The 26,249-nt window shown below is 38.7% G+C and overlaps 1 protein-coding gene across 1 annotated transcript; it reads right to left on the reverse strand.

The window, feature by feature from the left end:
* Positions 1 to 4,921: 4,921 nt before the first annotated feature.
* pck2 (phosphoenolpyruvate carboxykinase 2 (mitochondrial)) lies at positions 4,922 to 25,487 on the reverse strand. The gene is made up of 10 exons (XM_062991058.1): positions 25,382 to 25,487; positions 23,062 to 23,274; positions 22,541 to 22,725; positions 18,557 to 18,763; positions 16,433 to 16,620; positions 14,156 to 14,318; positions 12,641 to 12,856; positions 10,225 to 10,362; positions 10,037 to 10,132; positions 4,922 to 5,500 (listed from the first exon to the last, which is right to left on the reverse strand). The coding sequence occupies exons 1-10, from the start codon at positions 25,411 to 25,413 to the stop codon at positions 5,031 to 5,033; spliced, it is 1,908 nt and encodes a 635-aa protein (XP_062847128.1). The 5' UTR covers positions 25,414 to 25,487; the 3' UTR covers positions 4,922 to 5,030.
* Between the last annotated feature and the right edge of the window lie 762 nt (positions 25,488 to 26,249).

Here is a 26,249-nt window from a genome sequence, read left to right on the forward strand (position 1 = left end):
CGCGTTTGTGTCCGCCCCTCCTGTCCGTCTAGCCCACAAACCGTTACAGAATAGTCTCCCGTATAGGACACAGCGAGATGTTGCTAGTTTATTCATTCCCAGACTTTGGCTCTATAAGATTTCCTCTGGTCTTCCCGCTTAGTAGGCCGGCTCCTTATGATGGAAGCAACCATAGTGTTGAAGGCTTCCTTCTACAGAGCCAGCTCTACCTGCAGAACCTTCTGGACCCCCAGCCAACTGAAATCGACAAGGTACGATTTATGATGTCTAGACTGAGGGGTGCTGCTCGTGAGTGGGCTAAGCAGCTTTGGTCTGACAGGGGAGTTGTGCTGAACTCGGTGAAGGATTTTGAGGGCCTCATGAGAGCCAAGTTTTCACGCAGCAAAGCGCCCACTGCAGCTTATACCCGGCATCCAGTGCCCACTGGGGAGGTTAAAATTCCCCCAGTGCCCACTGAGGATGTGGTCCGGGTGCCAGTGCCCGATTATAAAGCTCGTGACAGTTCCAAGTCCTCTCCAGTGTTTTCGCAGTCAAGTCCAGTTTCTCCAGGGTCCAAACAGCTGACTTCTGACGCATATCCAGGGTCCAAGCAGCTGATTTCGGACGCCTCTCCAGTGTTTTCGCAGCTGAGTCCAGTTTCTCCAGGGTCCAAACAGCTGACTTCTGACGCATCTCCAGGGTCCAAGCAGCTGATTTCGGATGCCTCTCCAGTGTTTTCGCAGATGAGTCCAGTTTCTCCAGGGTCCAAACAGCTGGCTTCTGACGCATATCCAGGGTCCAAGCAGCTGATTTCGGATGCCTCTCCAGTGTTCTCGCAGCCGAGTCCAGTCTCTCCAGGGTCCAAACAGCTGACTTTTGACGCATATCCAGGGTCCAAGCAGCTGATTTCGGACGCCTCTCCAGTGTTCTCCCAAGTGACTTCGGACGCCTCTCCAGGGTCCTCACAGCTGAATGACGTTTCTCTAGTGTTTTCGCAGCTGACTTCGGACGCCTCTCCAGGGTCCTCGCAGCTGAATGACGTTTCTCCAGTGTTTTCGCAGCTGATTTCGGACGCCTCTCCAGGGTCCTCGCAGCTGAATGACGTGTCTCCAGTGTTTTCTCAAGTGACTTCGGACGCCTCTCAAGGGTCCTCGCAGCTGACTCTGGACGCCTCTTCGCCAGGGTCCTCGCAGCTGACTCCGGACGCCTCTTCGCCAGGGTCCTCGCAGCTGACTCCGGACGCCTCTTCTCAAGGGTCCACGCAGCTGACTCCGGACGCCTCTTCTCAAGGGTCCACGCAGCTGACTCCGGACGCCTCTTCTCAAGGGTCCACGCAGCTGACTCCGGACGCCTCTTCGCCAGGGTCCTCGCAGCTGACTCCGGACGCCTCTTCTCAAGGGTCCACGCAGCTGACTCCGGACGCCTCTTCTCAAGGGTCCACGCAGCTGACTCCGGACGCCTCTTCTCAAGGGTCCACGCAGCTGACTCCGGACGCCTCTTCTCAAGGGTCCACGCAGCTGACTCCGGACGCCTCTTCTCAAGGGTCAACGCAGCTGACTCCCGAAGCCTCTTCGCCAGGCTCACCGCAGCTGACTCCCGAAGCCTCTTCGCCAGGCTCACCGCAGCTGACTCCCGAAGCCTCTTCGCCAGGCTCACCGCAGCTGACTCCCGAAGCCTCTTCGCCAGGCTCACCGCAGCTGACTCCCGAAGCCTCTTCGCCAGGCTCACCTCAGCTGACTCCCGAAGCCTCTTCGCCAGGCTCACCGCAGTTGATTCCTGTTCCCGAGTTGGCGCATCCCGATGGCGCTCCTGTTCCCGAGTTGGCGCATCCCGATGGCGCTCCTGTTCCCGAGTTGGCGCATCCCGATGGCGCTCCTGTTCCCGAGTTGGCGCATCCCGATGGCGCTCCTGTTCCCGAGTTGGTGTCCTCCGACGGCACTTCTGTTCCTGAGTTGGTGTCCTCCGACGGCACTTCTGTTCCTGAGTTGGTGTCCTCCGACGGCACTTCTGTTCCTGAGTTGGTGTCCTCTGACGGCACTTCTGTTCCTGAGTTGGTGTCCTCCGACGGCACTTCTGTTCCTGAGTTGGTGTCCTCCGACGGCACTTCTGTTCCCGAGTTGGTGTCCTCCGACGGCACTTCTGTTCCCGAGTTGGTGTCCTCCGACGGCACTTCTGTTCCCGAGTTGGTGTCCTCTGACGGCACTTCTGTTCCCGAGTTGGTGTCCTCCGACGGCACTTCTGTTCCTGAGTTGGTGCCCCCTGATGGCGCTCCTGTTCCAGAGTTGGTGTCCTTCGAAGGTGCTTCTGTTTCCTCATCGGCACTCCCAGATGGCGCTCCTGTTTCCGAGATGACGCCCCCAGATGGCGCTTCTGTTTCCGTGTTGGCGCCCCCCGATGGTGCTTCTGTTCCCACGTTGGCGCCCCCCGACGGCGCTTTTGAACTCTCGTCGGCGCTCCCCGACAGTGCTTCTGGTCTCCTATCATGCCTACCGCAAGGCATATTAAATGACTTCGAATTTGCCCCTCAAGGTCCAGGACCTCCTTTTGTTTTTGTATTTGGGCACGCCAGGAGTCGTGCCTTCGGGGAGGGGCCTACTGTCACGCTTGGAGCCTCAGGGTGATCCTGTGCTCCAGTGTGCCACGCCCTTCTCTCCCCAGTCTCCAGCCAGCCTCCCTCTCCTGATTGGTTAGCTGGGGCTAATTAGCCCCAGCTGCTACTATTTAGGAGAGGCTCAGGGAAAGGCTGGTTGGAGACTATTGCATGGTAACTCTGTTTGCGTCTGGGATCTCGGCTCCTGGTACTCTGTCTGTCTGCTCTGTCTGCTCTGTCTGCTCTGTCTGCTCTGTCTGCTCTGTTTGACCTGTTTCGTCGGTTTCGCCTGTTTCGTCTGTTTAACCTGTTTGTTTGCCCCGTTAGCCTGTTTAGCCTGTTTGTTTGCCCCGTTAGCCTGTTTAGCCTGTCCGTTAGCCTGTTTAGCCCCGTTAGCCTGTCCGTTAGCCTGTTTAGTCTGTTTTGCCTGTTTAGTCTGTGTTTAGCCTGTTTAGCCCCGTTAGCCTGTTTAGCCTGTTTGTTTAGCCCCGTTAGCCTGTTTAGCCTGTCCGTTAGCTTGTTTAGCTTAGCATAGGTTGTGTGTTTGGTTTTGTTTTCATTTATCTTGTTCTGTGTTCTGTCCTGTCTTTATTATTAATAAATATAGTTTTCTTTCACACATCTCCGCGTTTGTGTCCGCCCCTCCTGTCCGTCTAGCCCACAAACCGTTACATCTAGCGCAACACAATGATGTTCACCATGGGTGTGGGCAATGATATGATACAGTGGAAGGAAATTATTCATCCACTTTTTGTGATTAATTATACATTCAGTGCATATATCCACTTTGACTTTGTAAATGAAAAACTGTTGTCAGTAAACACTGTTGGTTGCTGCATCCACACATGCAAGTTGAGACTACTATGCGCAGCAAAAGTAAATTTTTAACTCCTTCTCTCCTCCTTGACCTTTTCAGGATATACATGCTTATTTTACTTTTACAATGCCAATTTACATTCTGCACATTGCAATAATCATTAATCAGAGAGTGCACATGTACAGCCGTCGATTGCTTATTTCTACCGGCTAGGGGCAGGGTCTCACAGAGTGCAGTATCTTGTGTAGAAAGCCACTCCACTCAGTGAAAACGTGTGCTGTGGTCAGACGAGTTCAAGCGAGTCTCAGATTCTTGTTTTTGATAAATGTTCTCAATCTTTTTGTAGATCAATGGGTAAAAACTATATTTATCTTTATATTTATATTATATATTTATAATTTTAATACTTTCTGTATCCAGTTCAGAAAAAAATAAGACAAAAATACAATCAAATTGGTCAGCTGAAACAGAAGTCAATTCAATTGTAAATGAAGGTTCAAGAAAATTAACAAATCACAGGTCCTTGTTTTTACTGCATTTTACATATGTCCTGACTTTTCCCAAAAATATTTTTTGTACAAACGTAGTAAATTGTACATTACTATTCTTTTTTTTTTTCTAAGCTGCTGATGGCTAAATGTAACTGTTTGCATGTTTGTGTGTGCTTCTTAACATTTTTCATTTAGTGTTACAAGGCCTGTGTTAAAGTGTCAAATCTGAAAAACGTAAGCTAATCTGAAAAGTAAGCTAACAATTATCATATCTCTGTCACAACTATTGTGTAGTGTAAGAATTACAGCATGGACCCAATGATGACTAGTTTTACCCCACTGCACTCAATTGCATTAGTATCATAATTAAAATACAAACCAGGGTGTCTCTTCCTGAAGTTGGGGAGACCACCTGGCTTAGTTTAGCATATGAAACAAGAAGAGCAGAGACAGCTCTCAAAAGTTCTAATCAACTTAAAAGGATTATTATAATGAGCGATCAACAGCCATCACAGACAGAGGGAACTGGCCTACACATGAGTGATTAAAGACAATTAGATCAATTAGAACTGAGGTGACAATTCCATCTTGTCTGCACTGCTTTTGGGTAATACACATCCTTCACAGGAAACCCCTAAAATGGTAATATAGGAAGCCCTTATATGGTATTTTCAAATGTATATACAGTATGCTGTGTGTTTCAACCACGAATTGTTCAGTCAAGCTCTGCTGATCCCAAGTTACACTTGTGTTTCTTGCTACTGCTTCCTGTAATAAAGATTCACCATTCTCATCAAGTTTGAAGAGACATCCTTCATTCCTTCCTTCCATTTTTCCTTACAGTAGTATTACTGTTTATTAATAATTACTAATAAAATGAAATAAATGTAACATCCTAAACACAGCTGTTAATTGTTAAGTCTAATAATTTTTAGTGTACTATATCATGAGACTATGGCATTGTCTGTTGCTAAAAGCAGCAACATTAATTTAAGTGGTTGGTCTGTTTATGGTATCTTACAAGATCGACTGTAAAAAAAAGACTGTAGCTTCAGTGACTTTAATGAAAGACTGCAATGCTTCAAACCAATAGGACAATGTAGCATATTACAAAACAAATGCATTACACACCAAGTATTAACATCCTTCCCTCTTAATCCCTAACTCTTTCTTCTAGTGCTCTTAGCTCACCCTCTACCTCCTTGGGTAGGTCATCCCCCACCTGCTGGCTGAAATAGGCTCTTATGTCCTGGGCTTCTTTTTGCCAGAAAGTTTTAGGACTATCAAAGAGTGCATTCATATCTACATTGTTACCCAGACCTTCTGTGTTGATGGTACCCTCTTGAGGCAACCATCCTATAATACTTTTTTTGGCAGCTTGGTCTTCACTATTGTGACCACAGCGATTAAAGATCCATTCAAGGACTCGAGCATTCTCTCCAAAACCTGGCCAAAGAAAGGAATTGGTATTTGGATCTCTTCTAAACCAGTTAACATGAAAGATCTTCGGAAGCTGAGTTGGTCCTTTCCTTGTCTCCATGCTCAGCCAGTGGGCCAGGTATTTACCAAAGTTGTAGCCGAAGAAAGGACGCATAGCGAATGGGTCATGCATGAGCATTTTACCTAAGAGAGACAAAATACACACAGTGTATTAAATATAATTTTTTTGGAATGCTATACACACATACGCAAGCATGCAAATACCCTATAAATTGTGACAGCTTCACATGCACACACAATATCTTTTCCCTTTTGGCTGCAACCATATATAGGGGTCGCGACAGCGGTTCCACACACTATACTTGGAACGCCAAAAGACCTCCCCTATTCGGGCTTGGGACCGGGATTGAGAGCACACTGACAAGTGCAACTCTGAATGACTAGGCTGTTTTAGCCATCCCCCAAGCCTCCCCTCACATTATACAAAACATAAACAAAATCCAATTTTGACTTAAAGTAGCTTTATTTAACTAAACTAAGTAAGTAAAGTTACTTTTTTTTAGACACAACAGCTGCACACTCTTTCTACAAACCCCCATTTCCAAAAAGTTGGGACACTTTGTAAAATGCAATAAAAAGAAGAATTTATGATCTGTTAATTGCCTTGAATCTTTATTTAACTTTGACAGAAAAGATATCTTATCTTTTCATTGATCAACTTTATTGTATTTTGTAACAAGAAACACATTTGGAATTTGATTCCTGCAACACCCTACAAAAAAGTTGAAAGAGAAGCAAAATTAGGGAACTTGAACATTGTATGTGAACTGGCAGGTGAACTGAACATGTGAGGGTATCATAAATGAGTGTAAAAGGAGGATCCACCAAAGGATCAGTTTTTACAAATAATGATGGGTTGTGGCTCACCACTTTATGACAAAGTTTAGGAAAGAATTGCCAAAAAACATTTCTCAATGCAAGATTGAAAATTATTTTGTGTTTCACCATCTACTGTTCATAATATTGTGAAAACATTCAGGGAATCTAGATCTGTTGAATGTGCATGATCTTTGAGCTCTTAGACAGCAATGCATGAACAACAGTCATGCTACTGTGACAAACATGGGCTCAGAAGTACTTCAGAACCATTGTGACTTACATAGTCCAATGCTGCTTTAGGGAATTCCACCTGAAACTATGTTACACTGTTCTTTTTGCCAAAGGTTAAAAGGACTATCCAAACTGTTATTAGTGAAAGGAGGAAAAGTCAACATCTGCCATGGTATGAAGGTGCATCAGTACCCATGGCAATTGCATATGTGTGAAGATACAATTAACATGGATGTATACAGTGTATCACAAAAGTGAGTACACCCCTCACATTTCTGCAAATATTTCATTATATCTTTTCATGGGACAACACTATAGACATGAAACTTGGATATAACTTAGAGTAGTCAGTGTACAGCTTGTATAGCAGTGTAGATTTACTGTCTTCTGAAAATAACTCAACACACAGCCATTAATGTCTAAATAGCTGGCAACATAAGTGAGTACACCCCACAGTGAACATGTCCAAATTGTGCCCAAATGTGTCGTTGTCCCTCCCTGGTGTCATGTGTCAAGGTCCCAGGTGTAAATGGGGAGCAGGGCTGTTAAATTTGGTGTTTTGGGTACAATTCTCTCATACTGGCCACTGGATATTCAACATGGCACCTCATGGCAAAGAACTCTCTAAGGATGTGAGAAATAGAATTGTTGCTCTCCACAAAGATGGCCTGGGCTATAAGAAGATTGCTAACACCCTGAAACTGAGCTACAGCATGGTGGCCAAGGTCATACAGCGGTTTTCCAGGACAGGTTCCACTCGGAACAGGCTTCGCCAGGGTCGACCAAAGAAGTTGAGTCCACGTGTTCGGCGTCATATCCAGAGGTTGGCTTAAAAAAATAGACACATGAGTGCTGCCAGCATTGCTGCAGAGGTTGAAGACGTGGGAGGTCAGCCTGTCAGTGCTCAGACCATACACCGCACACTGCATCAACTCGGTCTGCATGGTCATCATCCCAGAAGGAAGCTGACGCACAAGAAAGCCCGCAAACAGTTTGCTGAAGACAAGCAGTCCAAGAACATGGATTACGGGAATGCCCTGTGGTCTGACGAGACCAAGATAAACTTGTTTGGCTCAGATGGTGTCCAGCATGTGAGCCGGCGCCCTGGTGAGAAGTACCAAGACAACTGTATCTTGCCTACAGTCAAGCGTGGTGGTGGTAGCATCATGGTCTTGGGCTGCATGAGTGTTGCTGGCACTGGGGAGCTGCAGTTCACTGAGGGAAACATGAATTCCAACATGTACTGTGACATTCTGAAACAGAGCATGATCCCCTCCCTTCGAAAACTGGGCCTCATGGCAGTTTTCCAACAGGACAACGACCCCAAACACAACCTCCAAGATGACAACTGCCTTGCTGAGGAAGCTGAAGGTAAAGGTGATGGACTAAACCCAATTGAGCACCTGTGGCGCATCCTCAAGTGGAAGGTGGAGGAGTTCAAGGTGTCTAACATCCACCAGCTCCGTGATGTCATCATGGAGGAGTGGAAGAGGATTCCAGTAGCAACCTGTGCAGCTCTGGTGAATTCCATGCCCAGGAGGGTTAAGGCAGTGCTGGATAATAATGGTGGTCACACAAAATATTGACACTTTGGGCACAATTTGGACATGTTCACTGTGGGGCTCACTTATGTTGCCAGCTATTTAGACATTAATGGCTGTGTGTTGAGTTATTTTCAGAAGACAGTAAATCTACACTGCTATACAAGTTGTACACTGACTACTCTAAGTTATATCCAAGTTTCATGTCTATAGTGTTGTCCCATGAAAAGATATAATGAAATATTTGCAGAAATGTGAGGGGTGTACTCACTTTTGTGATACACTGTATATTGGGATTTTGAGACACATGCTGCCATCAAGACATCAAGTCCCATAATTATTTCAGCAAGATAATGCCAGGTCTTATTCTGTATGTGCTACACCCATAGACACTAAATGTATGTGCTTTACTGGCCTGCCTGCAGTCCAGATCTGTCTTGTATTGAAATGTATGGTGCAGCATGAAAAGGAGAATCAGACAACAGTGACCACAGACAGTTGAGCAGCTGAAGTCTCCTATCAGGCAAGAATAAAAATTCCTTTTGCTAAACTGCAACAGTTAGTGTCCTCAGTTCCCAAACCATTAGAAACTTTCTAATATAAAAAGTGATGGAACACAGGGGTGTCTTCTATTTATTACATTTTACAAAACCCAACTTTTTTTAAATAGGTTTGTACAATAAAAATTAAGTATTGTTCAACAGATTCTTTCTAACACTGTTGCAGAGGTTTCCACAAAGGTAGTTAATGAAATTTTATAGCATGGCACCATTGCTCTATGTGCCAAAGTTGACCATCCAGGCGGTTATCAGTAAAAAGTCCAATACTTACTGACACACTTTGGCAAACAAGGCAGTAGAGGTTGTCAGGCCCAACCAGTTCATTTCATTAAAATTACGGGGATATTTTAAATATTTGTAATAAGAATATCCAGATGTGTTGTTCTAGAAAATACTGTTTAATCAAACAGCTGTATGCCTCTGGCCATTATCATTGTGAAAGATAAACTGTTACCCCAGCCTGAATTGGTGTCTCCCTGTCCCTGCCACTGAGAAGCACCATAACATGATGCTGCCACCACCATATTAAGTCAGGTGATGTGCAGTGCTTGTTTTCTGCCAAACACAGTGCTTGCTGTTCGATCCAAAGAGGTACATTTTTGTCTCATCAGACCAAGGAGTCTTTTTCCTTTCAATTCCTTTACAGGGTGCCATATGCCTTTTACTCAACAGTGGCTTTTGTTTTGTCACTTTGCCATAAAGGTCCGATTTATGGAGTGCTGTAATGATGGATGTCTGTCAAATAGGTTCTCCTACCTCTGCATGGGACTTTAGGGGCTCTTTTAGAATGATCATTGGGTTCTTTCTTCCCTCTACTGCCTTTTTTTGCCCAAATGCTCAACTCTAGGAAGGTTCGAGGTTGTGCCAAGCACTCGTGGTGAAAATAATTTTAATTACTTTTGACCATCCATTTTCCTATTGATCACAATCCAACAGCAATCAATAGGTCTGTAAATTGGGCTTACCAAATCTGCCAGATTCTAGCCCTGCTGAAGTAGCACCAGATCATCCCCAATCCTCCAATTTGAAAATCGGACTTATCAGAGAAGATGACAGTCCAATACTTATTGCAAACCTCAGACTGGCTGTTCTTTGCTTCTCATTGATGAAGGGCTTTTCCAACTTTACACATTTTAATCCTGTCCCTAGGAACCAGTGTTAAGTGGCAGCAAGAACAGTTGGTCATTCATGTTGCAAGTCATTTTATGTTGTGACGTTCAAATAATCTGCTGCTTTCTTATGAACCACTGTATTTAAAATTTTAAGGATGGAACCAACCTGATGCTTACTGGGATCCTCTGGTTTTTATACTTTTCTTAATTAAGATTTAGTTCAGCCGATTATTTTAATCAGTAAAAAGAAATATGAGTCTGTGTTGGAATTTAAGATACACTGGAATAACATGGCTGCCATACATGTAGAGATGCCGATTCAATAAAAAAAATGACTGGTTGCTTAATTTTATCACAGCGATTATATATCCATACCAGTTGACACTTAAAATATACCTTTATGTTCTGCTGCTGCTGTGGATTCTGATCTCATGGCAGCCCCAACAAATACTCCATGCCGCCAGTTAAATGCTTCATATACCAGAGGCACTCCTGTCAAACAAGAAATAAAATTGTACTCATTTTATGAACATTTTGTCAAGGGGACAGAATATATAAAACTGCATATTACACATAGCAACCACCTTCTGGTCTCCTGCCACCAAAAATGATGGCATCAATTGGCACTCCTTCATCACTCTCCCACAAAGGGTCCATGATGGGGCATTGGACAGCAGGGGCACAGAACCTGGAATTAGGGTGTGCACACAGTCTAGAAGAACCTAAGATTAAGAGACACATTTCCTTATAACAATATTAATAATTTTCATTAATGCATAGTGTAGTTCACTTTGACTTTTACAATAAACTCTCTGTGACACACTTTGGCAAACAAGGCAGTAGAGGTGGTCAGGCCCAACCACTTCATTTCATTAAAATTACAGGGCAATTTTAAATATATGTTATTAATTAGAATATCCAGATGTGTTGTTCTAGAAAAGATTGTTTAATCGAAGAAATCAAAGACTCCAGTGTTGTTCGGGCTATATGCTTCTGGCCATTATCATTGTGAAAGATAATCTGTTACCCCAGCCTGAATTGGTGCATTGGTGCTGCCACCACCATATTAAGCCAAACACAGTGCTTGCTGTTCGGTCCAAAGAGGTAAATTTTTGTCTCATCAGACCAAGGAGTCTTTTTCCTTTCAATTCCTTTACAGGGAGCCATGTGCCTTTTACTCAACAGTGGCTTTTGTTATGTCACTTTGCCATAAAGGTCCGATTTATGGAGTGCTGTAATGATGGATGTCTGTCAAATAGGTTCTCCTACCTCTGCATGGGACTTTAGGGGCTCTTTTAGAATGATCATTGGGTTCTTTCTTCTCTCTACTGCCTTTTTTTGCCCAAATGCTCAACTCTAGGAAGGTTTGAGGTTGTGCCAAGCTTCTTCTACTTTAAACTGAGGCCAATATGGTTCTAGGAATAATTAAAGTCTTAGATACCATTTTTAATACAAAATATACCTGCCACAATATTATCCACAGAAAGTTCTTTGGACTTCTTAAATTAATTTTGTCTGACAATGTTGTGTAAATTATAGGCTCTAATAGTTGTATGTCTGTTCCAAAAAACAGGTTGCACCTGCACGTTGTTACAGCAAAGTGCTACAGCAAAGGATCTGAATACTTTTGTGAATAAGCAATTTTAGTTTCTGATTAATTTAAATTAGGGCTGTCAAACGATTAAATTTTTTTATCGCGATTAATCTCAGAATTTCATATAGTTAATCGTGATGAATCGCCCTTTTTTTTTTATTTTTTATTATTATTATTTTTTTTATAAAGGAGGTGGTTTTAATGTTATGGCTGATCGGTGTACATACACTAACATACACAAAAACTCATTCACAATCTTGTTCCCTGGGATCTGACAACTCATACTAGTGACTATATTACTTGCATCTTTGCACAATATTGCATTGTTTTTGCACCTTATTCACCTTATTCTACCTGCTGCTATATAAACCCTACGCTGCTAACTGGATATCAGAATACGTTTTTATTAGGGCTGTCGAAGTTAACGCGATAATAATAACGCGTTCCAGTGTTGCCAGATTGGGCGGTTATCCGCCAAATTGGGCGGATTTTGTTGGAAAACAATTTAATAGCATTTAAATAACACTTCTGTTTAAAAGAAAATATTCAGTTTTAAGAAGCACCAGCATTGTAGAAGGCTATTAAAAGTAAAGTCAATTTTCAATGCTGATTTGGCTTAATAGTGTTGGTCAGTCTGTATCATATTCTTGAAATGATATTGTATTGCAAAGGAATATCTTTGAAATTCTTCCTCATAATGCTAAGGTTGCTATATTTTGGTTTTTCACTTGTCAGGGAAAATTAAGAGAGAAAAAAGCTTATTATTATCATGCGTGTGATATATATCATTTACGTGATCTGCGTATCACGTTACCACTGTGTGTTGTACGTCACTGAGCTGATATGTGTATCAGGTGACCAGCGGCCACACAGTAACAGTGTGTTATGTTTAAGTGTGATGCTCCAAGTTGTGGATTAAGCAATAAAGACAACTCGTTCTCCACATAACTAGTGTCATTTGTATTTCGTGGTTAAGTACAAAACATAACAATGCGGGTCTTCGTGATGTAATTCTACATGGCACTCACTGCCTGTATAGGTAAATTTTTCCTGTATAGAATTTGCGTTAACGGCACTATTTTTTAAAATTGTGTTAAATTGAGATCGCGTTAATGCGTTATTATCGCGTTAACTCCGACAGCCCTAATTTAAATATAATTAATTTAAAAGACTCATGTGTTTTAACTTCATCGATATGAGTGATATTGTAGCTTGATGGACAAAAATGGCAATTACATTCATTCAAAATCAAATTTACAACAAAGTGCACTTTACTGAATCAACTACATAATGACCGAGAAAGTTCAAATAGTACACATGTACAATTGTATTTACAAGCAAAATTATAGTGTATGAACACCAACCCATTATTTAAAATCTTGTATTTTGTCAGCCAATAATCTTACCTGGCATCCAGGGCTTTCCATGCCAGTCTGTCAAAGTGATGCCAGGTGCTGGGGGTTCAAGTCCCTCCCACCAAACCCCACCATCACTGGTCTCACCTACATTTGTAAATATTGTATTTTTAGAAATTGTTTCCATGGCATGAGGGTTTGTCTTTAGTGAGGTGCCAGGTGCAACACCAAAGAATCCATTCTCTGGATTAATGGCTCTAAGTTTACCTAAGACAAAAAAGCACACAAATTAGTACTGCTTTGGATAAGAAAATGCTTTAATTTAGTCTGTTTAATATTTTCTTAAGTCAAGTAATTATATTCAGCCTGTAGGTATTAAAACTGTCTGACAATCAACACAACAGTAAATACAACTGTCTCACATTAAATGTTTTACAGGTAGATAAAATGACTTTCACTAAATCACCAAATTCTAGAAGCAAATGGAACAAGCAAGAAAGAGACATAAAGGCTGACTTCTGTAACAAAAAAATGGTCCAAGTCATACCTAAAGATTCACCAAAATCCACAAAGAAATACAAGCTAAAACCTTTAAAATTTGCTAATTTGCCTTCTGCTACTGAAACACTCCCGCAACCCAAGAGGGTATATCTGACTGACACATGCTCCCTCTGATGCTTGCACAGTCCACCGACCCTCTCTTATTTGCACTTTCCTCAGTGGATTTGCGTATAAGGCTAGTTTTGGGCAGAGAGAGTAACCCAGTGTTTATCCACATCTGTACAGGCGCCTCAGGCTACTAACCAGGGTCCTTACACAGTGTCAAAGACCCCGCACATTTTGTTTTTAAGTCCAGAATATCCTGCTGCGCCACCTAGTCGCCTGGGTTTAAAACTTTTGCACATTAAACAATTACTATAACCCCAACCCCCCATTCTTTTAAAGTATTAAATCTAAACTAGCTGTTAACATTTATTCCATAGTTTTTATTTACTTATTTGCTCTTAATAAGTAATTTTTTTACAAACTGTATTTTAAACAAACTCAATTCAAGTTGCCCAAATTTTGCATATCTGTACACTAGTATTTTCATAAAAGGTCATGTCCCATTAAATTTTTTTCTTTCTTCCCTTTTTTTAAGCCAGCCAATGTAATAATTAAAACTTTAAGTTTAGGACTGAATTAGATACATGTATGCTCTAAGACAGTAAAAGAGGCAAAAATAAGTAAAAAATTAATACAAATAATATTGTATTTCACAAAATAGTGCTTCTAAGTGATAATCATTTAAAAATAAATGTATTTACATAATCATAAAAGCAGCATTGTGAAGAATAGATAATAACAGTGAACATTAGTCAAATCAAAGGACATGCTCTTCATTGTGCATAATTAATGTCTATATAGAATAGTTCCTGCATTTTTATCATCCAAATTTACTGTGCATAATACAGCGTTATATTTTAGCCAAGCAATATGAGTTTATACGATACCAACACATAATATATGAACTAATTAATTACGAAAAATCATTAGGGGCATATAGATACTTTCTAAGTCTCTCACCCTGAGAGTCAAATTTCATCCAGGCAATATCATCTCCAATACACTCCACCTTCCAACCTGGCAATGTAGGTTTCATCATGGCCAGATTGGTTTTGCCACAAGCACTTGGAAAAGCTGCTGCAACATATCGCTTTACACCCTGAGGATTTGTGATTCCCAGAATCTAAAAATGAAAAAAAGGAGTTACAAACATTAAGCATAAAGGTAACTACAAAAAAAGTGACTATGAAACGGTCTGTAAACACTTTGGCTCTACAAGAATTTTTTGTTCATTACTAATAAAATATGGCCTGATGATCCAGGTCCCCAAAAGAAAACAGTGAAAAAACAAAGAAGGACCATTCAGTATGTTTTTGAGCTTTTTAGCTGCCACAGGACTGGGGCAGCTTGGAATTACTAAGAAAAAATTACATCAAAATTGTTTTAAAATGCACAAAATAATGTAAGGGTAGAAGTTCCTTATCTAAGGCTCATTAGTTAATTAATGATGTAACCAGATAATGGCGAAAAGGACATGAATAATAGAAAGAAAAAAAGGGTTTAAAAAAGACAATTTGGGTGTGGTGCTGAGATCTAGAGCAGAATCTCAGCTCCGCTATCAGCTGGCCAGGCCAAGAGTGTTTGTAAGAGACAAGACAATGGCTGAACAGGGTTTCCTTATAACTTCTGCAATTGCGGCCTCTGCTGGCTCATCAGTGGCACCTGCACAAAGAGACGATGGAGATCGGTGCATGACTCTCTCTGTGTGAAACCGATTCCCATATGAACCTGCCTTAGCAAAAAAAGAAAAAGAAAAAGAAAATATGCAGTCAGTACTGCACATGGTCGGAGGGGGTACTCGGTCAGAAGTAGAGGTCCGTAGCAGTAGAGGCTAATAACCATTAGGTATTAGGTAACTGGATATGGCTAGACAAAGAAAATTGGGAGGAAATGCATAAACAGTAAATACAGTAACAGTAGCTATGAGACATGTTGCTCCTATCAAGTTTTTATCAGATATTTAGTGATAGATGTGTTTAAATGATATTTTAAATGCACATAATATTTTTGAGTTTTTGGTAATACAATTTTAATAAAGATTGGACTACATTTAACAAGTAATCTATGGTATTAAAGTAGTTTAAAATGTTTTATAAACATTTCCTTGCAGCTGTTTAACAAAGCCTAATTCTTTATTAATTATTGCTTGCAGTTTATCATTCTAACATAATATTCCAAAATAAGGTGCATTACAAATAAAAATGTGTACCAAAGTACTAAACTAAACAAATGCATTAACTGGCTTTACATGTTTACAATAATTTTAAAGAGTTTTGTTTTTTGCACTTCCTTTATATTTCTCCTAATCTAATTATTGCCAATTCCCCCATTGCAATTCTCTTACAACATATACACGACGTCAACGATGCCTTTTAAATTATGTGCAATACCTGCTGTACCTGCTGTACTTTGTGCAATATTTTTTTAATAACTGTGCATTTGGTTAACTTCATCTATAAATACTGTTTATATTTTTGTAATTTTTACTTTTGTAATTTTTTGTAACTTTGCACTTTACTGCTGTACTTTGTGCAATATTTCTAATAACTGCAATATTTGGTTAACTTCCTCTATAAATACTGTTTATATTTTTGTAATTTTTACATATTCTTACTTTTTAATATATGTGTACATACATGTAAACATTTTGTAATTTTCTATTTTTTATATTCTTGAAAGCTGCTGTAACACTACAAATTTCCCCCTGTGGGAAGGCTATCTTATCTTATCTTATCTTAAGAAGACTTGAGACTCTCATGCACCCCCTCCAACACTTATGTAGTTGCCAGCCACATCTTTTTACTTGCAAGAGGCAGACTCTAATAAAGAGCCATAACACATACTGAAAGACAGGCTTGCACACCACACCACAGAGTGCATTACAAATAAAAATGTGTACCAAAGTCCATTGTTTCTGGCCAAAAGCGAGCGAACGTGACATCACTTGGCTTCGTCGTCTTCAAGCTGTGAGGAGAGACCTGATGGCGTAACTAACCCGAAACCCACAGCATTTGACAATAAAACCACCCAACCATTTTATGGTAATTTCCATCTCACAAGGCCATCTGTATTAAAGAGCAATTTATGAGGAACCTCTCTCTCTGTGTCTGTGATCACTGATTGTAATACAACATTCAATTGGTTCACCGCCTCAACCAGTGTTTCCCTGGAGGGTATAATCCCCTCCACTATACAATGGTTTCTCAAAAAAATTTCAAATTAATTGGTTATTCTCACCAGCATATGTTCAGCCAGCCAGCCCTCATCCTTGGCAATGCAAGAGGCAATACGAAGGGCAAAACATTTCTTTCCAAGGAGAGAATTTCCACCATAACCACTTCCAAAAGACAATACCTGTCTGCTGTCTGGAAGATGTGAGATTAATACCTTATCCGGATTGCAAGGCCACTGGTTTATTAATGGAGCTAGAAAGCAGAGTAAAAAGTATACATTAGCCAGGTAAACGATCAATGGCCACTACCAATTAAAATTGTTTAGAGCAGAGAAGTTTCTTGTGCAAAAACCAACTGTGGGCTTGAAGGTCTTGTACACTCAACAGTGAAATGATGAATTCAAATGGGAATTAAAGTACTTAGGTAATTATCTAATTACCCAGTTAAATCTTGTCCAAAACAGCCTATGTTAGGAATAAGATTTCATTCATGCCAAATTTAAGTTCTGGGCAATGTGCTATCAACTAAATGTGTCTGCTGTGATCACAAAGAAACTAAGAAATTACCATTTTTAAAGTACTAAAAGTAAATTGTAAACATGTAAAGCCAGTTAATGCATTTGTTGGCTTTACATGTTTACAATAATTTTAAAGAGTTTTGTTTTTTGCACTTCCTTTATATTTCTCCTAATCTAATTATTGCCAATTCCCCCATTGCAATTCTCTTGCAACATATACACGATGTCCAAAGAGGACTTGAGACTCTCATGCACCCCCTTCAACACTTATGTAGTTGCCAGCCACATCTTTTTACTTGCAAGAGGCAGACTCTAATAAAGAGCCATAACACATACTGAAAGACAGGCTTGCACACCACTCCCTCAAGAACAAACAATTTTTGCCAGTTTGGATGCCTGACCAGGACTATAGCACACCATGGGATTTGAACTCGAGTTTATCTCAGTGGTAAAAAGAAAGAGAGTTTTAATCCTAGTAATAGCACTACTAGCACAATATACATCCCCAAATCAGAAAAAGTTGGGACAGTATGGAAAATGCAGTGTTTAACACATTGACTTTTATTTCATTGCAGAAGGTATGAACCCAATAAATTACATAATGTCTGGTCAACTTCATTTTATTTGTTAATATACTTTTATTCCTGCATTTCAGGCCTGCAGCACATTCCACTTTGTTATGTTGCCATTCCTCCTCACAACACTTAAGATGTTTTTGAACTAAAGATACCAAGCAATTAAGTGTTTTAGGTGTTATTTTTCCCATTCTTTCTGCAAACACGTCTTAAGGTCTGCAACAGTACAGGGCTGTCATTGTCTAATTTTTTGGTTCAAAATTCTCCACACGTTCCTTATTAGGTGCAGTAGCTGCACCCTCTTTTTTCACAGCCATGGCTTAGTAATGTGTGGAGCATGTGGTTTTGCATTGCTTTGTTAAAAATGCATGGACATCTCTGGAAAAGATGTCATTTTGAAGGCTGCATATGTTGCTTTAAAGTCTGCATATGTTGCTTTAAAGTCATAATGTGCTTTTCTGGATTAATGCTGCCACCAAAGAAGTGTAAATTGCCTTTGCCAAGAGCACTGACACAATCCCATACCATCACAGACCCTAACTTTTGGACTTAACATAAAGCTTCTTTTTTTGCACAATAAAAAGTGGCATTTGCAAATGTAACTTCAGATTGTGGTACTTGACAAAGGTTTGCCAAAGTAATCCAATGTTACCAATGTGGTTTTATCAGCTTTTAATGAATGACGGATGTTGATGCAGTGCCGTTCAGTAAAAGTTCAATAATTTTTTCATGCATTTGCTCACACCACCTTTCACTGATACTGCTTTTGTATCAAATCATTATTACAATCACCTGTTGACATAACTTATTTGAAATTGAATTTTACCGCATTGCTAGCCCTAAATTGCACCTGGAATGTGCCACAGGCCTGAAATGTAAGAATGAATCTATATTAACAAAAATGAAGTTGACCAGACAAAATATGAAATATCTTGGGCTCATACTGTCCACAATAAAATAACAAACAAAGTTAATGAAAGAAACTCTGCTTTTAATTTTTGCATTTTCCATACTGAAACTTTCTGATTTGTGGTTGTATTTAATTGTGTAAGACATAGCTAGGTACATAATACTGCTTGAGACAAAAGGTTGGTACCTTTAAGTGGCAGAGGTCTTCCCACTGAGTGCTGGCAACGTACAAACTTTACACCCTCTGCAAGTTTGTCCATAACAGATTTGCCTGTGCGAGTCATAATCGACATGCTGGCTACCACATATGGAGAGTCCGTCACCTGAACACCAAATTTAGCTAGAGAAGAATTCAGTGGACCCATACTGAATGGTATAACATACATGGTCCGTCCTATCAGGAAAAAAACACAGGGAAATGTATCTCAACTGATTAAAAATGTTTTTAAATCCAAGATTAATTACTTCCAAACACTAAACAATAATAACTTAGCTAGCAAAACAGAATGTATACTTCTGCATTACAACAATTAACATTTCATAACAAGACAAATTCAGGTTAACACTATTTCAAAATTTACAGTCTTGAAAGAAAACCCATCTGGTAGGAAAAAATTAAAGCTTAAAAAAAGTTGTTTAAAATGGGTAGAAAAAAAGCATATACATGCATATAACTGCATTACATAACTGCTTATATGTATGCAGTTGCCCTAAAGGTCCTATAAACACCAAATACTGTACAGTACTGTAAGTGATGTGAAAAAGTAATTGCTTCCTTGCCTGTTATTACATATTTGCCACAATACATTTCGTTAGATCATTAAACAAAACATATTACACAGTGAAGATTTTACAACACATTTCAAAAAACATATTCATTATTTTTCAACATAATGTATCCAACATGCATATTATGCTTGTGAAAATAAACCAGCCCTGTAGAATGTAAATCTCATTAATAAACACTGCCATTTTTTATTACATTAATGGCAATGTTTAGTAGTAGTAGTAGTAGTAGTAGTAGTAGTAGTTAATAACATCAGTCTGGAAAAGATTAACAGCCATTTAGACGTCTCCAGGACTCCAGGACTTATATTCTTCATCTTTAAATAAACTTGGTAAAGTGGTGATTCTAACCTAAAGCCTCCAGTTTGGTAAATTTTCCCTTAGCGATAAACAAAAACTTTAGGTGTAATAAATTAATTATATAAATGAAATTATATGCTTGAAATCTGGCAGCAACAGTTCAGGAAAGGCTCTTTTCCATTTCAGCATGCCTGTGCCCCTGTGCACAAAGACATGAAGAATGAAGACATAAAAAACAGTGTCCAGCACAGTCAGTTAGTTATTATTTATTGTCAATTCAGCACATTAGACTATATCTACAGTCAAGCCGGAAAGCCTGCACACCCCTTTATTACATTACAGACTCATTCCATTCAAGAAGGTCCTGGGTTCAATCCCCAGGTGGGGCGGTCTGTGTGGAGTTTGCAAGTCCTCCCCGTGTCTGCGTGGGTTTACTCCGGTTGCTCCGATTTCCTCCCACAGTCCAAAGACATGCAAGTGGGGTGAACAGGAGATACAAAATTGTCCATGACTGTGTTCGATATAACCTTGTGAACTGATGAACCTTGTGTGTAATGAGTAACTACCGTTCCTGTCATGAATGTAACCAAAAGTGTAAAACATGATGTTAAAAATCCTAATAAACAAACAAACAGAACAAATTCCAAGCCATGGGGTCAAAGGAATTATCTGCAGACCTCAGAAACAGGAGTGTGTCAAGGCATAGATCTGGAAAAGGGTACAGAAAAATTGCTGCAGCTTTACAGGTCCCAAAGAGAACAGTGGCCACCATTATTCGTTTACCCTATTTAACTTATGTATGTACTGTATAAATTCTTGGTGTTTTAGTGTTCTTGTAGTACACTGGCAACAAACCCATATTTTTTGGGGGGGGGGGGGGGGGGGGGTGATGGTGACAAATGTTTTAAGTGAAATGATATCAGGGATGTCAAAGCTTCCAAAAAACAGGGTTAAATATTTTTTTCTAACAAAAAAGGAAATTCATGCCATAGAGGGTTGACACTGGCTGGTGTTTCACTAGTTAATTTGGTGAAATTAATTGTTAATTCCCAAATCTTTAGCAATAAATGAACATTTTTATGAATGATACAATTATTTTAATCAAAAGGTTTTTGAGGAGAATTTATTATCAACTGTCTATAAAACAGATTAAATGGGTGACGCTGCTAGAAAAAATAATAACTATATTATATCAAACATGAAGCTGAACTGTTTGTTTTACCAGGGCATCTCCATTGGATTTAAAACTAAAGTTTGACTAGACATGCCTAAAACATTTTTAGCCAGTTTCAAATGTGAGTAGCTGTAAAAATGTAAAAGGTAAAAACATATGAATGGCTTAACTTTAGATTTTACATCTGAAATTCACATCTGATTTTTTTTAGCCATTTAGATGTGAACCTAACTAAAAATGGTTAAGTTTTAGAGTTGCCAAGTCAAAGTCTACACTTTGATTTAAAACAAACAGTTTGTGCTCAAATGAGGTCATAGGTGTTTAGTGGCAGCCAGGGCTGAGTTACTGGAGTTGGATAACTTTGCTCCTTAAATATTTACTTTTAGTTGACTCCATCATACAAATCCACTGGATTGGACATAAAAAATACCCTCAAATGCATTATAAACCAACATGATTCAATAATAAGTGTTTTAGTGTTCTTGTAGTACACTGGCAACAAACCCATATTTTTTGGGGGGGGGGGGGGGGGGGTGATGGTGACAAATGTTTTAAGTGAAATGATATCAGGGATGTCAAAGCTTCCAAAAAACAGGGTTAAATATTTTTTTCTAACAAAAAAGGAAATTCATGCCATAGAGGGTTGACACTGGCTGGTGTTTCACTAGTTAATTTGGTGAAATTAATTGTTAATTCCCAAATCTTTAGCAATAAATGAACATTTTTATGAATGATACAATTATTTTAATCAAAAGGTTTTTGAGGAGAATTTATTATCAACTGTCTATAAAACAGATTAAATGGGTGACGCTGCTAGAAAAAATAATAACTATATTATATTAAACATGAAGCTGAACTGTTTGTTTTACCAGGGCATCTCCATTGGATTTAAAACTAAAGTTTGACTAGACATGCCTAAAACATTTTTAGCCAGTTTCAAATGTGAGTAGCTGTAAAAATGTAAAAGGTAAAAACATATGAATGGCTTAACTTTAGATTTTACATCTGAAATTCACATCTGATTTTTTTTAGCCATTTAGATGTGAACCTAACTAAAAATGGTTAAGTTTTAGAGTTGCCAAGTCAAAGTCTACACTTTGATTTAAAACAAACAGTTTGTGCTCAAATGAGGTCATAGGTGTTTAGTGGCAGCCAGGGCTGAGTTACTGGAGTTGGATAACTTTGCTCCTTAAATATTTACTTTTAGTTGACTCCATCATACAAATCCACTGGATTGGACATAAAAAATACCCTCAAATGCATTATAAACCAACATGATTCAATAATAAGGGGGGGGGGGGGGGGGTAAATATATAATTAAAAAAGCAAGATAAGATTTGCCACCATGAATTTTCTCTACCAAGTAATTCTGAAGGACAATGTCTATTCCTCTGTTTAGAATTTAGGGTCTTAGCAAAACTGAGTTATGCAACAAGACAATAATGCCAAAGCACAAGTGCCTTGATAGGCTCAAAATAAACAAAAGGAAGTTACAGGAGTAGCCTATTAAAAGTCCTATATTAAACATCTTTTTAAGGCTGTTGCAAGACTGAAAGGCAATTCTGCAAAAAAAAATTAAAATAAAATAGGGGTCAAATGTCATCGATGTGAAGGATTAAATATTAATTGTCAGAAATGCATGGTTGCAGTTATTGTTGCTAACTACTGTAATTGATGTAATAATTTAAAAAACTGTTTTGTGTTGACATTTTTGTTAAATTGTCTAAAACCATTTAGTGATACAATATAATCAAAATAGAATGATGCAAAATAGTATTGCATTCACCTAGATTCAACATTTACAGTTGTTCTATATCTTATAAAAAATACAATATATCAAAATATGGTAAAAAAAAAAAAAAGTTTTTCTTTGTAAGCAACTACAGTATATATACTAAATCCACAACACACCTGTCATGCAGGCAGGAAAACGGTCTTCTCTGGCTTTCTGAAAGTCAGTTTCACTCATCCAGTTGCCAAGCTGGCTCTTTATGCCACTGCCTGGAATTGGTACTGTTTCTCTCTGCTGCCCAGTCACTATTACGGTCTTATTTTCCACGCGTGCCACATCTTTAGGGTCTGTGCGTGCAAGCCAGCTACAGTACATAAAAATAGCATTTAAACACAATTTTTACTAATTAATGATTAGTTAAATCATTTTTTATATATCCTAGTAAACAATCTTTCTTTTCATCCCTGAAAACCATCTATATTTATATTTTATATAAATAAAGGAACAAATCTCAAATGTTTGTATTAGATAATATAAATAGCCCACTGTCAAAGAATTATCATATTGATCATTCTCCTGTACAGGCAATTTGCTAAAAAAAAGTGCATGTCAGACAAGGTATTGTTACAAGAATGTGCAAAAAAATCTACCGTGTATTTGCATTTTTTTTCAATTGCCAAATTAGGGTTGCTTTACTTACCAGTTATCATATTTGGGCAGTTTTTTTATCATGCCTTCTTTTTCCATGCCAGCCAGAATATCTGCCGTCTGCTCAGGTGTACCTGTCACCACTTGGACTTTAGCAGGCTTGCACTCTGCCACAGCATTAGAAACAAACTCAGCCACAGCTTTGGGGAGAGAGCGGATGGAAGCAATAGAGCGTACCCCTACTACCGCACCAAATACATTCCACCTTAAAATATGAACACAAACACATAAGGTGCATCATGAAAAATGTGTATAAAACTGGCACCAATGACATTTACTGTACTACTACCTCAATTCTGAAAAAAAAAGAAAAATGTAAATAAAAACGGACATCTGTGATTTACAGCAAAAATTGTACAAATATACTATTGTTTCAGCTAAATAACTTTACTGTTCTCTGTAATGAAATGCTCTTTTTCTAAAATTTTAAATTTGATGCCTGCAACAAATTCCAAAATGTCGGGAAGTGGACATGTGTACCACTGTTACATCACACTCAATTAAACAATGTAATCTTTAATAAAGCAGCTCTGCAAGTTACCCCTGCAACTGGCAATAACACACTCCCCATACCATAACTGACATTGGCTTTTGAACTTTGTGATGGTAACAATCTGGATAGTTCATTTCTTTTTGACCTGGAGAACATGACATCCATTAGTTCAAAAACAATTTAAAAGGTGGACTCATCAGACCACATCACATGTTTCCACATGTCATTCTTACTTATATAAGCTTAAACCCAAAAAAGTGCATGGAGTTTTAAATTGCTACAAATATTATGGCTTTTGCTTTGCATAGCAGAATCCTCATTGCATTTGTAGATGCAAAGACAAACTGTTTACTGTCTTTCCAGGGTCTATGTGGTTGTCTACAAGGTGTTCAATATTGATTTTAGGACTTGCCCCTAATGAACAGATATTTCCCAAATTTCCCAGTTTTGCACCCCCCCCCCTGTTTTAGTATGTGTTGCAGATAACAAAAGAGGCATTAGGAATTAGCATGTATTTTTATAAATGTTCTATTTGACTAAAGAAAAAAAAAACTACATCTGACATAAAGAACTGATGTTTTGACATTACTTGTTACAAATTTAAAATCCTTATTGTCCATTCTATTTTACAAACATACTGCCTGTTGCTCCTTATACTATCTGTTTACATGTGGTTTCAGTTTTGTTTTATAACAAGCAATTATTCAAATATAAAATAACTATAAATTATTAAAAGTTATAAATTATAAAAGTTTATTACAGTACTAATAGATTATTAATTTCCGTGTAGGTTAGACAACATTTTACTGTCATTGCACTCTCTGAGCTCCAAAGTTGTAGGCAAACAAATAGTCAAAAAAAAAAAAAACATAATGACCAAAATGACCAGCTTTGCTTTATGGTTCTGTAACGTACCTGTTTATTGTACTCTCATAAATAAACAAAACGTGGTTGTAGACAGCCTGCTACAACCAAGCTGTTCAAGCTTTTATTTTTCTATTGTTTATATTACAAACTAATGTCTTAAAGTCTTATTGCATATTAAAACAATCCTTGACAAATATTGTCATATTATGTGCAAACTGCTTAAAAATGCTGTGATCCTGCTTTTGCAAAGCTAATAAACTAAGATTTTACTAATACTGGCGGGACAGATATTAATTACTTTGTTGGATTATTAAAATTTTATCAACTTAATTATCTCTTCCAGTTTAACTATTATAGATAGCTGTTGAGCTTTGCTCTTTCTCTTTAGAAGCCAAAAGATACCTCCTTATGTACAGACCAATCAGAAAGGTGCTTGCATTTACTCCCACTTGCCCACTATGCATACAATAATCATATACAATCACAGTGGGACTGAAATCTATATAATATCATTGTGCAGAAATATATAGCTGGCAGGAGACCAGTTCATGACATGGCAACATATTCCCCATTTAACTTACACCTAGAAGCAATAAAGTGCAGCCAGTCCACCTAATACCAAGTATTAGGGGTGTGACAAAACTGGAGTACTCCAAAAGTCCCGACAGATGTGATTTAGATTTTTTAAATCGTGATCAGCATTTAACTCTTTCATTTCTGTTCAGGTGCAGAAAATGACCATACACATACAGTACAAACATCATGTAAGCGCAAAAAATTGGCATAAACATGAGTTGTGTGGCGGTTCGTTTTTCAGCCTTCCTATAATGGATAATGTTAACACACATGAATCCACATAAGACTATGTAATACGATGTTCCTAAAACAAATCATGTAAACATAATGTGTCCAGAACAAATGTTTAAAAATTGAATTGTAGAAATGACATTACCTTCTCGGCGCTCCCATATAGAAATACGACATATTTGCTGCAAGTATAAGAAGTATGTAAAGAAAAACAACAAAGAAAAATGTTCCACGACAGTTTATTGAAAATGCCCCTGAGCGTCACCACCACGTCGCATAAATCTGGTCTTGGAGACTAAAGTCGAAATGTTCCGGTTAGCTTGTTGAGAGACCCTTGTACTTTGCACACCTTTCCTATCACGCATGTAGGCAACTACGAACACAACAAAACAACACATCAGCAAATTTGGAAATTCATATTTGCCATTCTTTTCCTTTAAATAGAATACGAAAAATAAAAAACAATCAAACGCTAGACTTAAATAAAAAACTTATTCCCTATTCCCAAGGTTTTATATTAGCAAGCAAGTAACTTCCTTATCTAAGAAACACCTCAAACGAAAACCGGCTGACGTAAACTGGATCCCGTAGTTCCTGTATCCGGAATTTGTACCTGTATCTAGTAACGGCTCATTTTATAAACTTCTTTAAAATACGCAATACTTGCACAAATAATTATTTCAAATACATTAATACTCACTATATAACATACTTTTCCTTATATCTATAAAACTAAGCATGTTTAGATATAGGAATAATACGATTGTATAATCGTTCCCTTCTCCAGTTTACATAAATAACATTTGTACAGTATTTAAGTTAAATATTTGTTTTATCTTAACATGTTTTAACATATCTATTTATTCTGTTAATGCAGTATTTCACATGACATTCTTTAACATTAGAAGATATATATAACCAGAAAAAGTTGGGACAGTATGGAAAATGCTAATCAAATAAAAATGCAGTGTTCCTTACATTTACTTTGACTTTTAACAGGTGATCGTAATCAT

This window comes from Trichomycterus rosablanca, chromosome 3, assembly GCF_030014385.1.
Source record: "Trichomycterus rosablanca isolate fTriRos1 chromosome 3, fTriRos1.hap1, whole genome shotgun sequence".
Classification (NCBI taxonomy): Eukaryota; Metazoa; Chordata; class Actinopteri; order Siluriformes; family Trichomycteridae; genus Trichomycterus; species Trichomycterus rosablanca.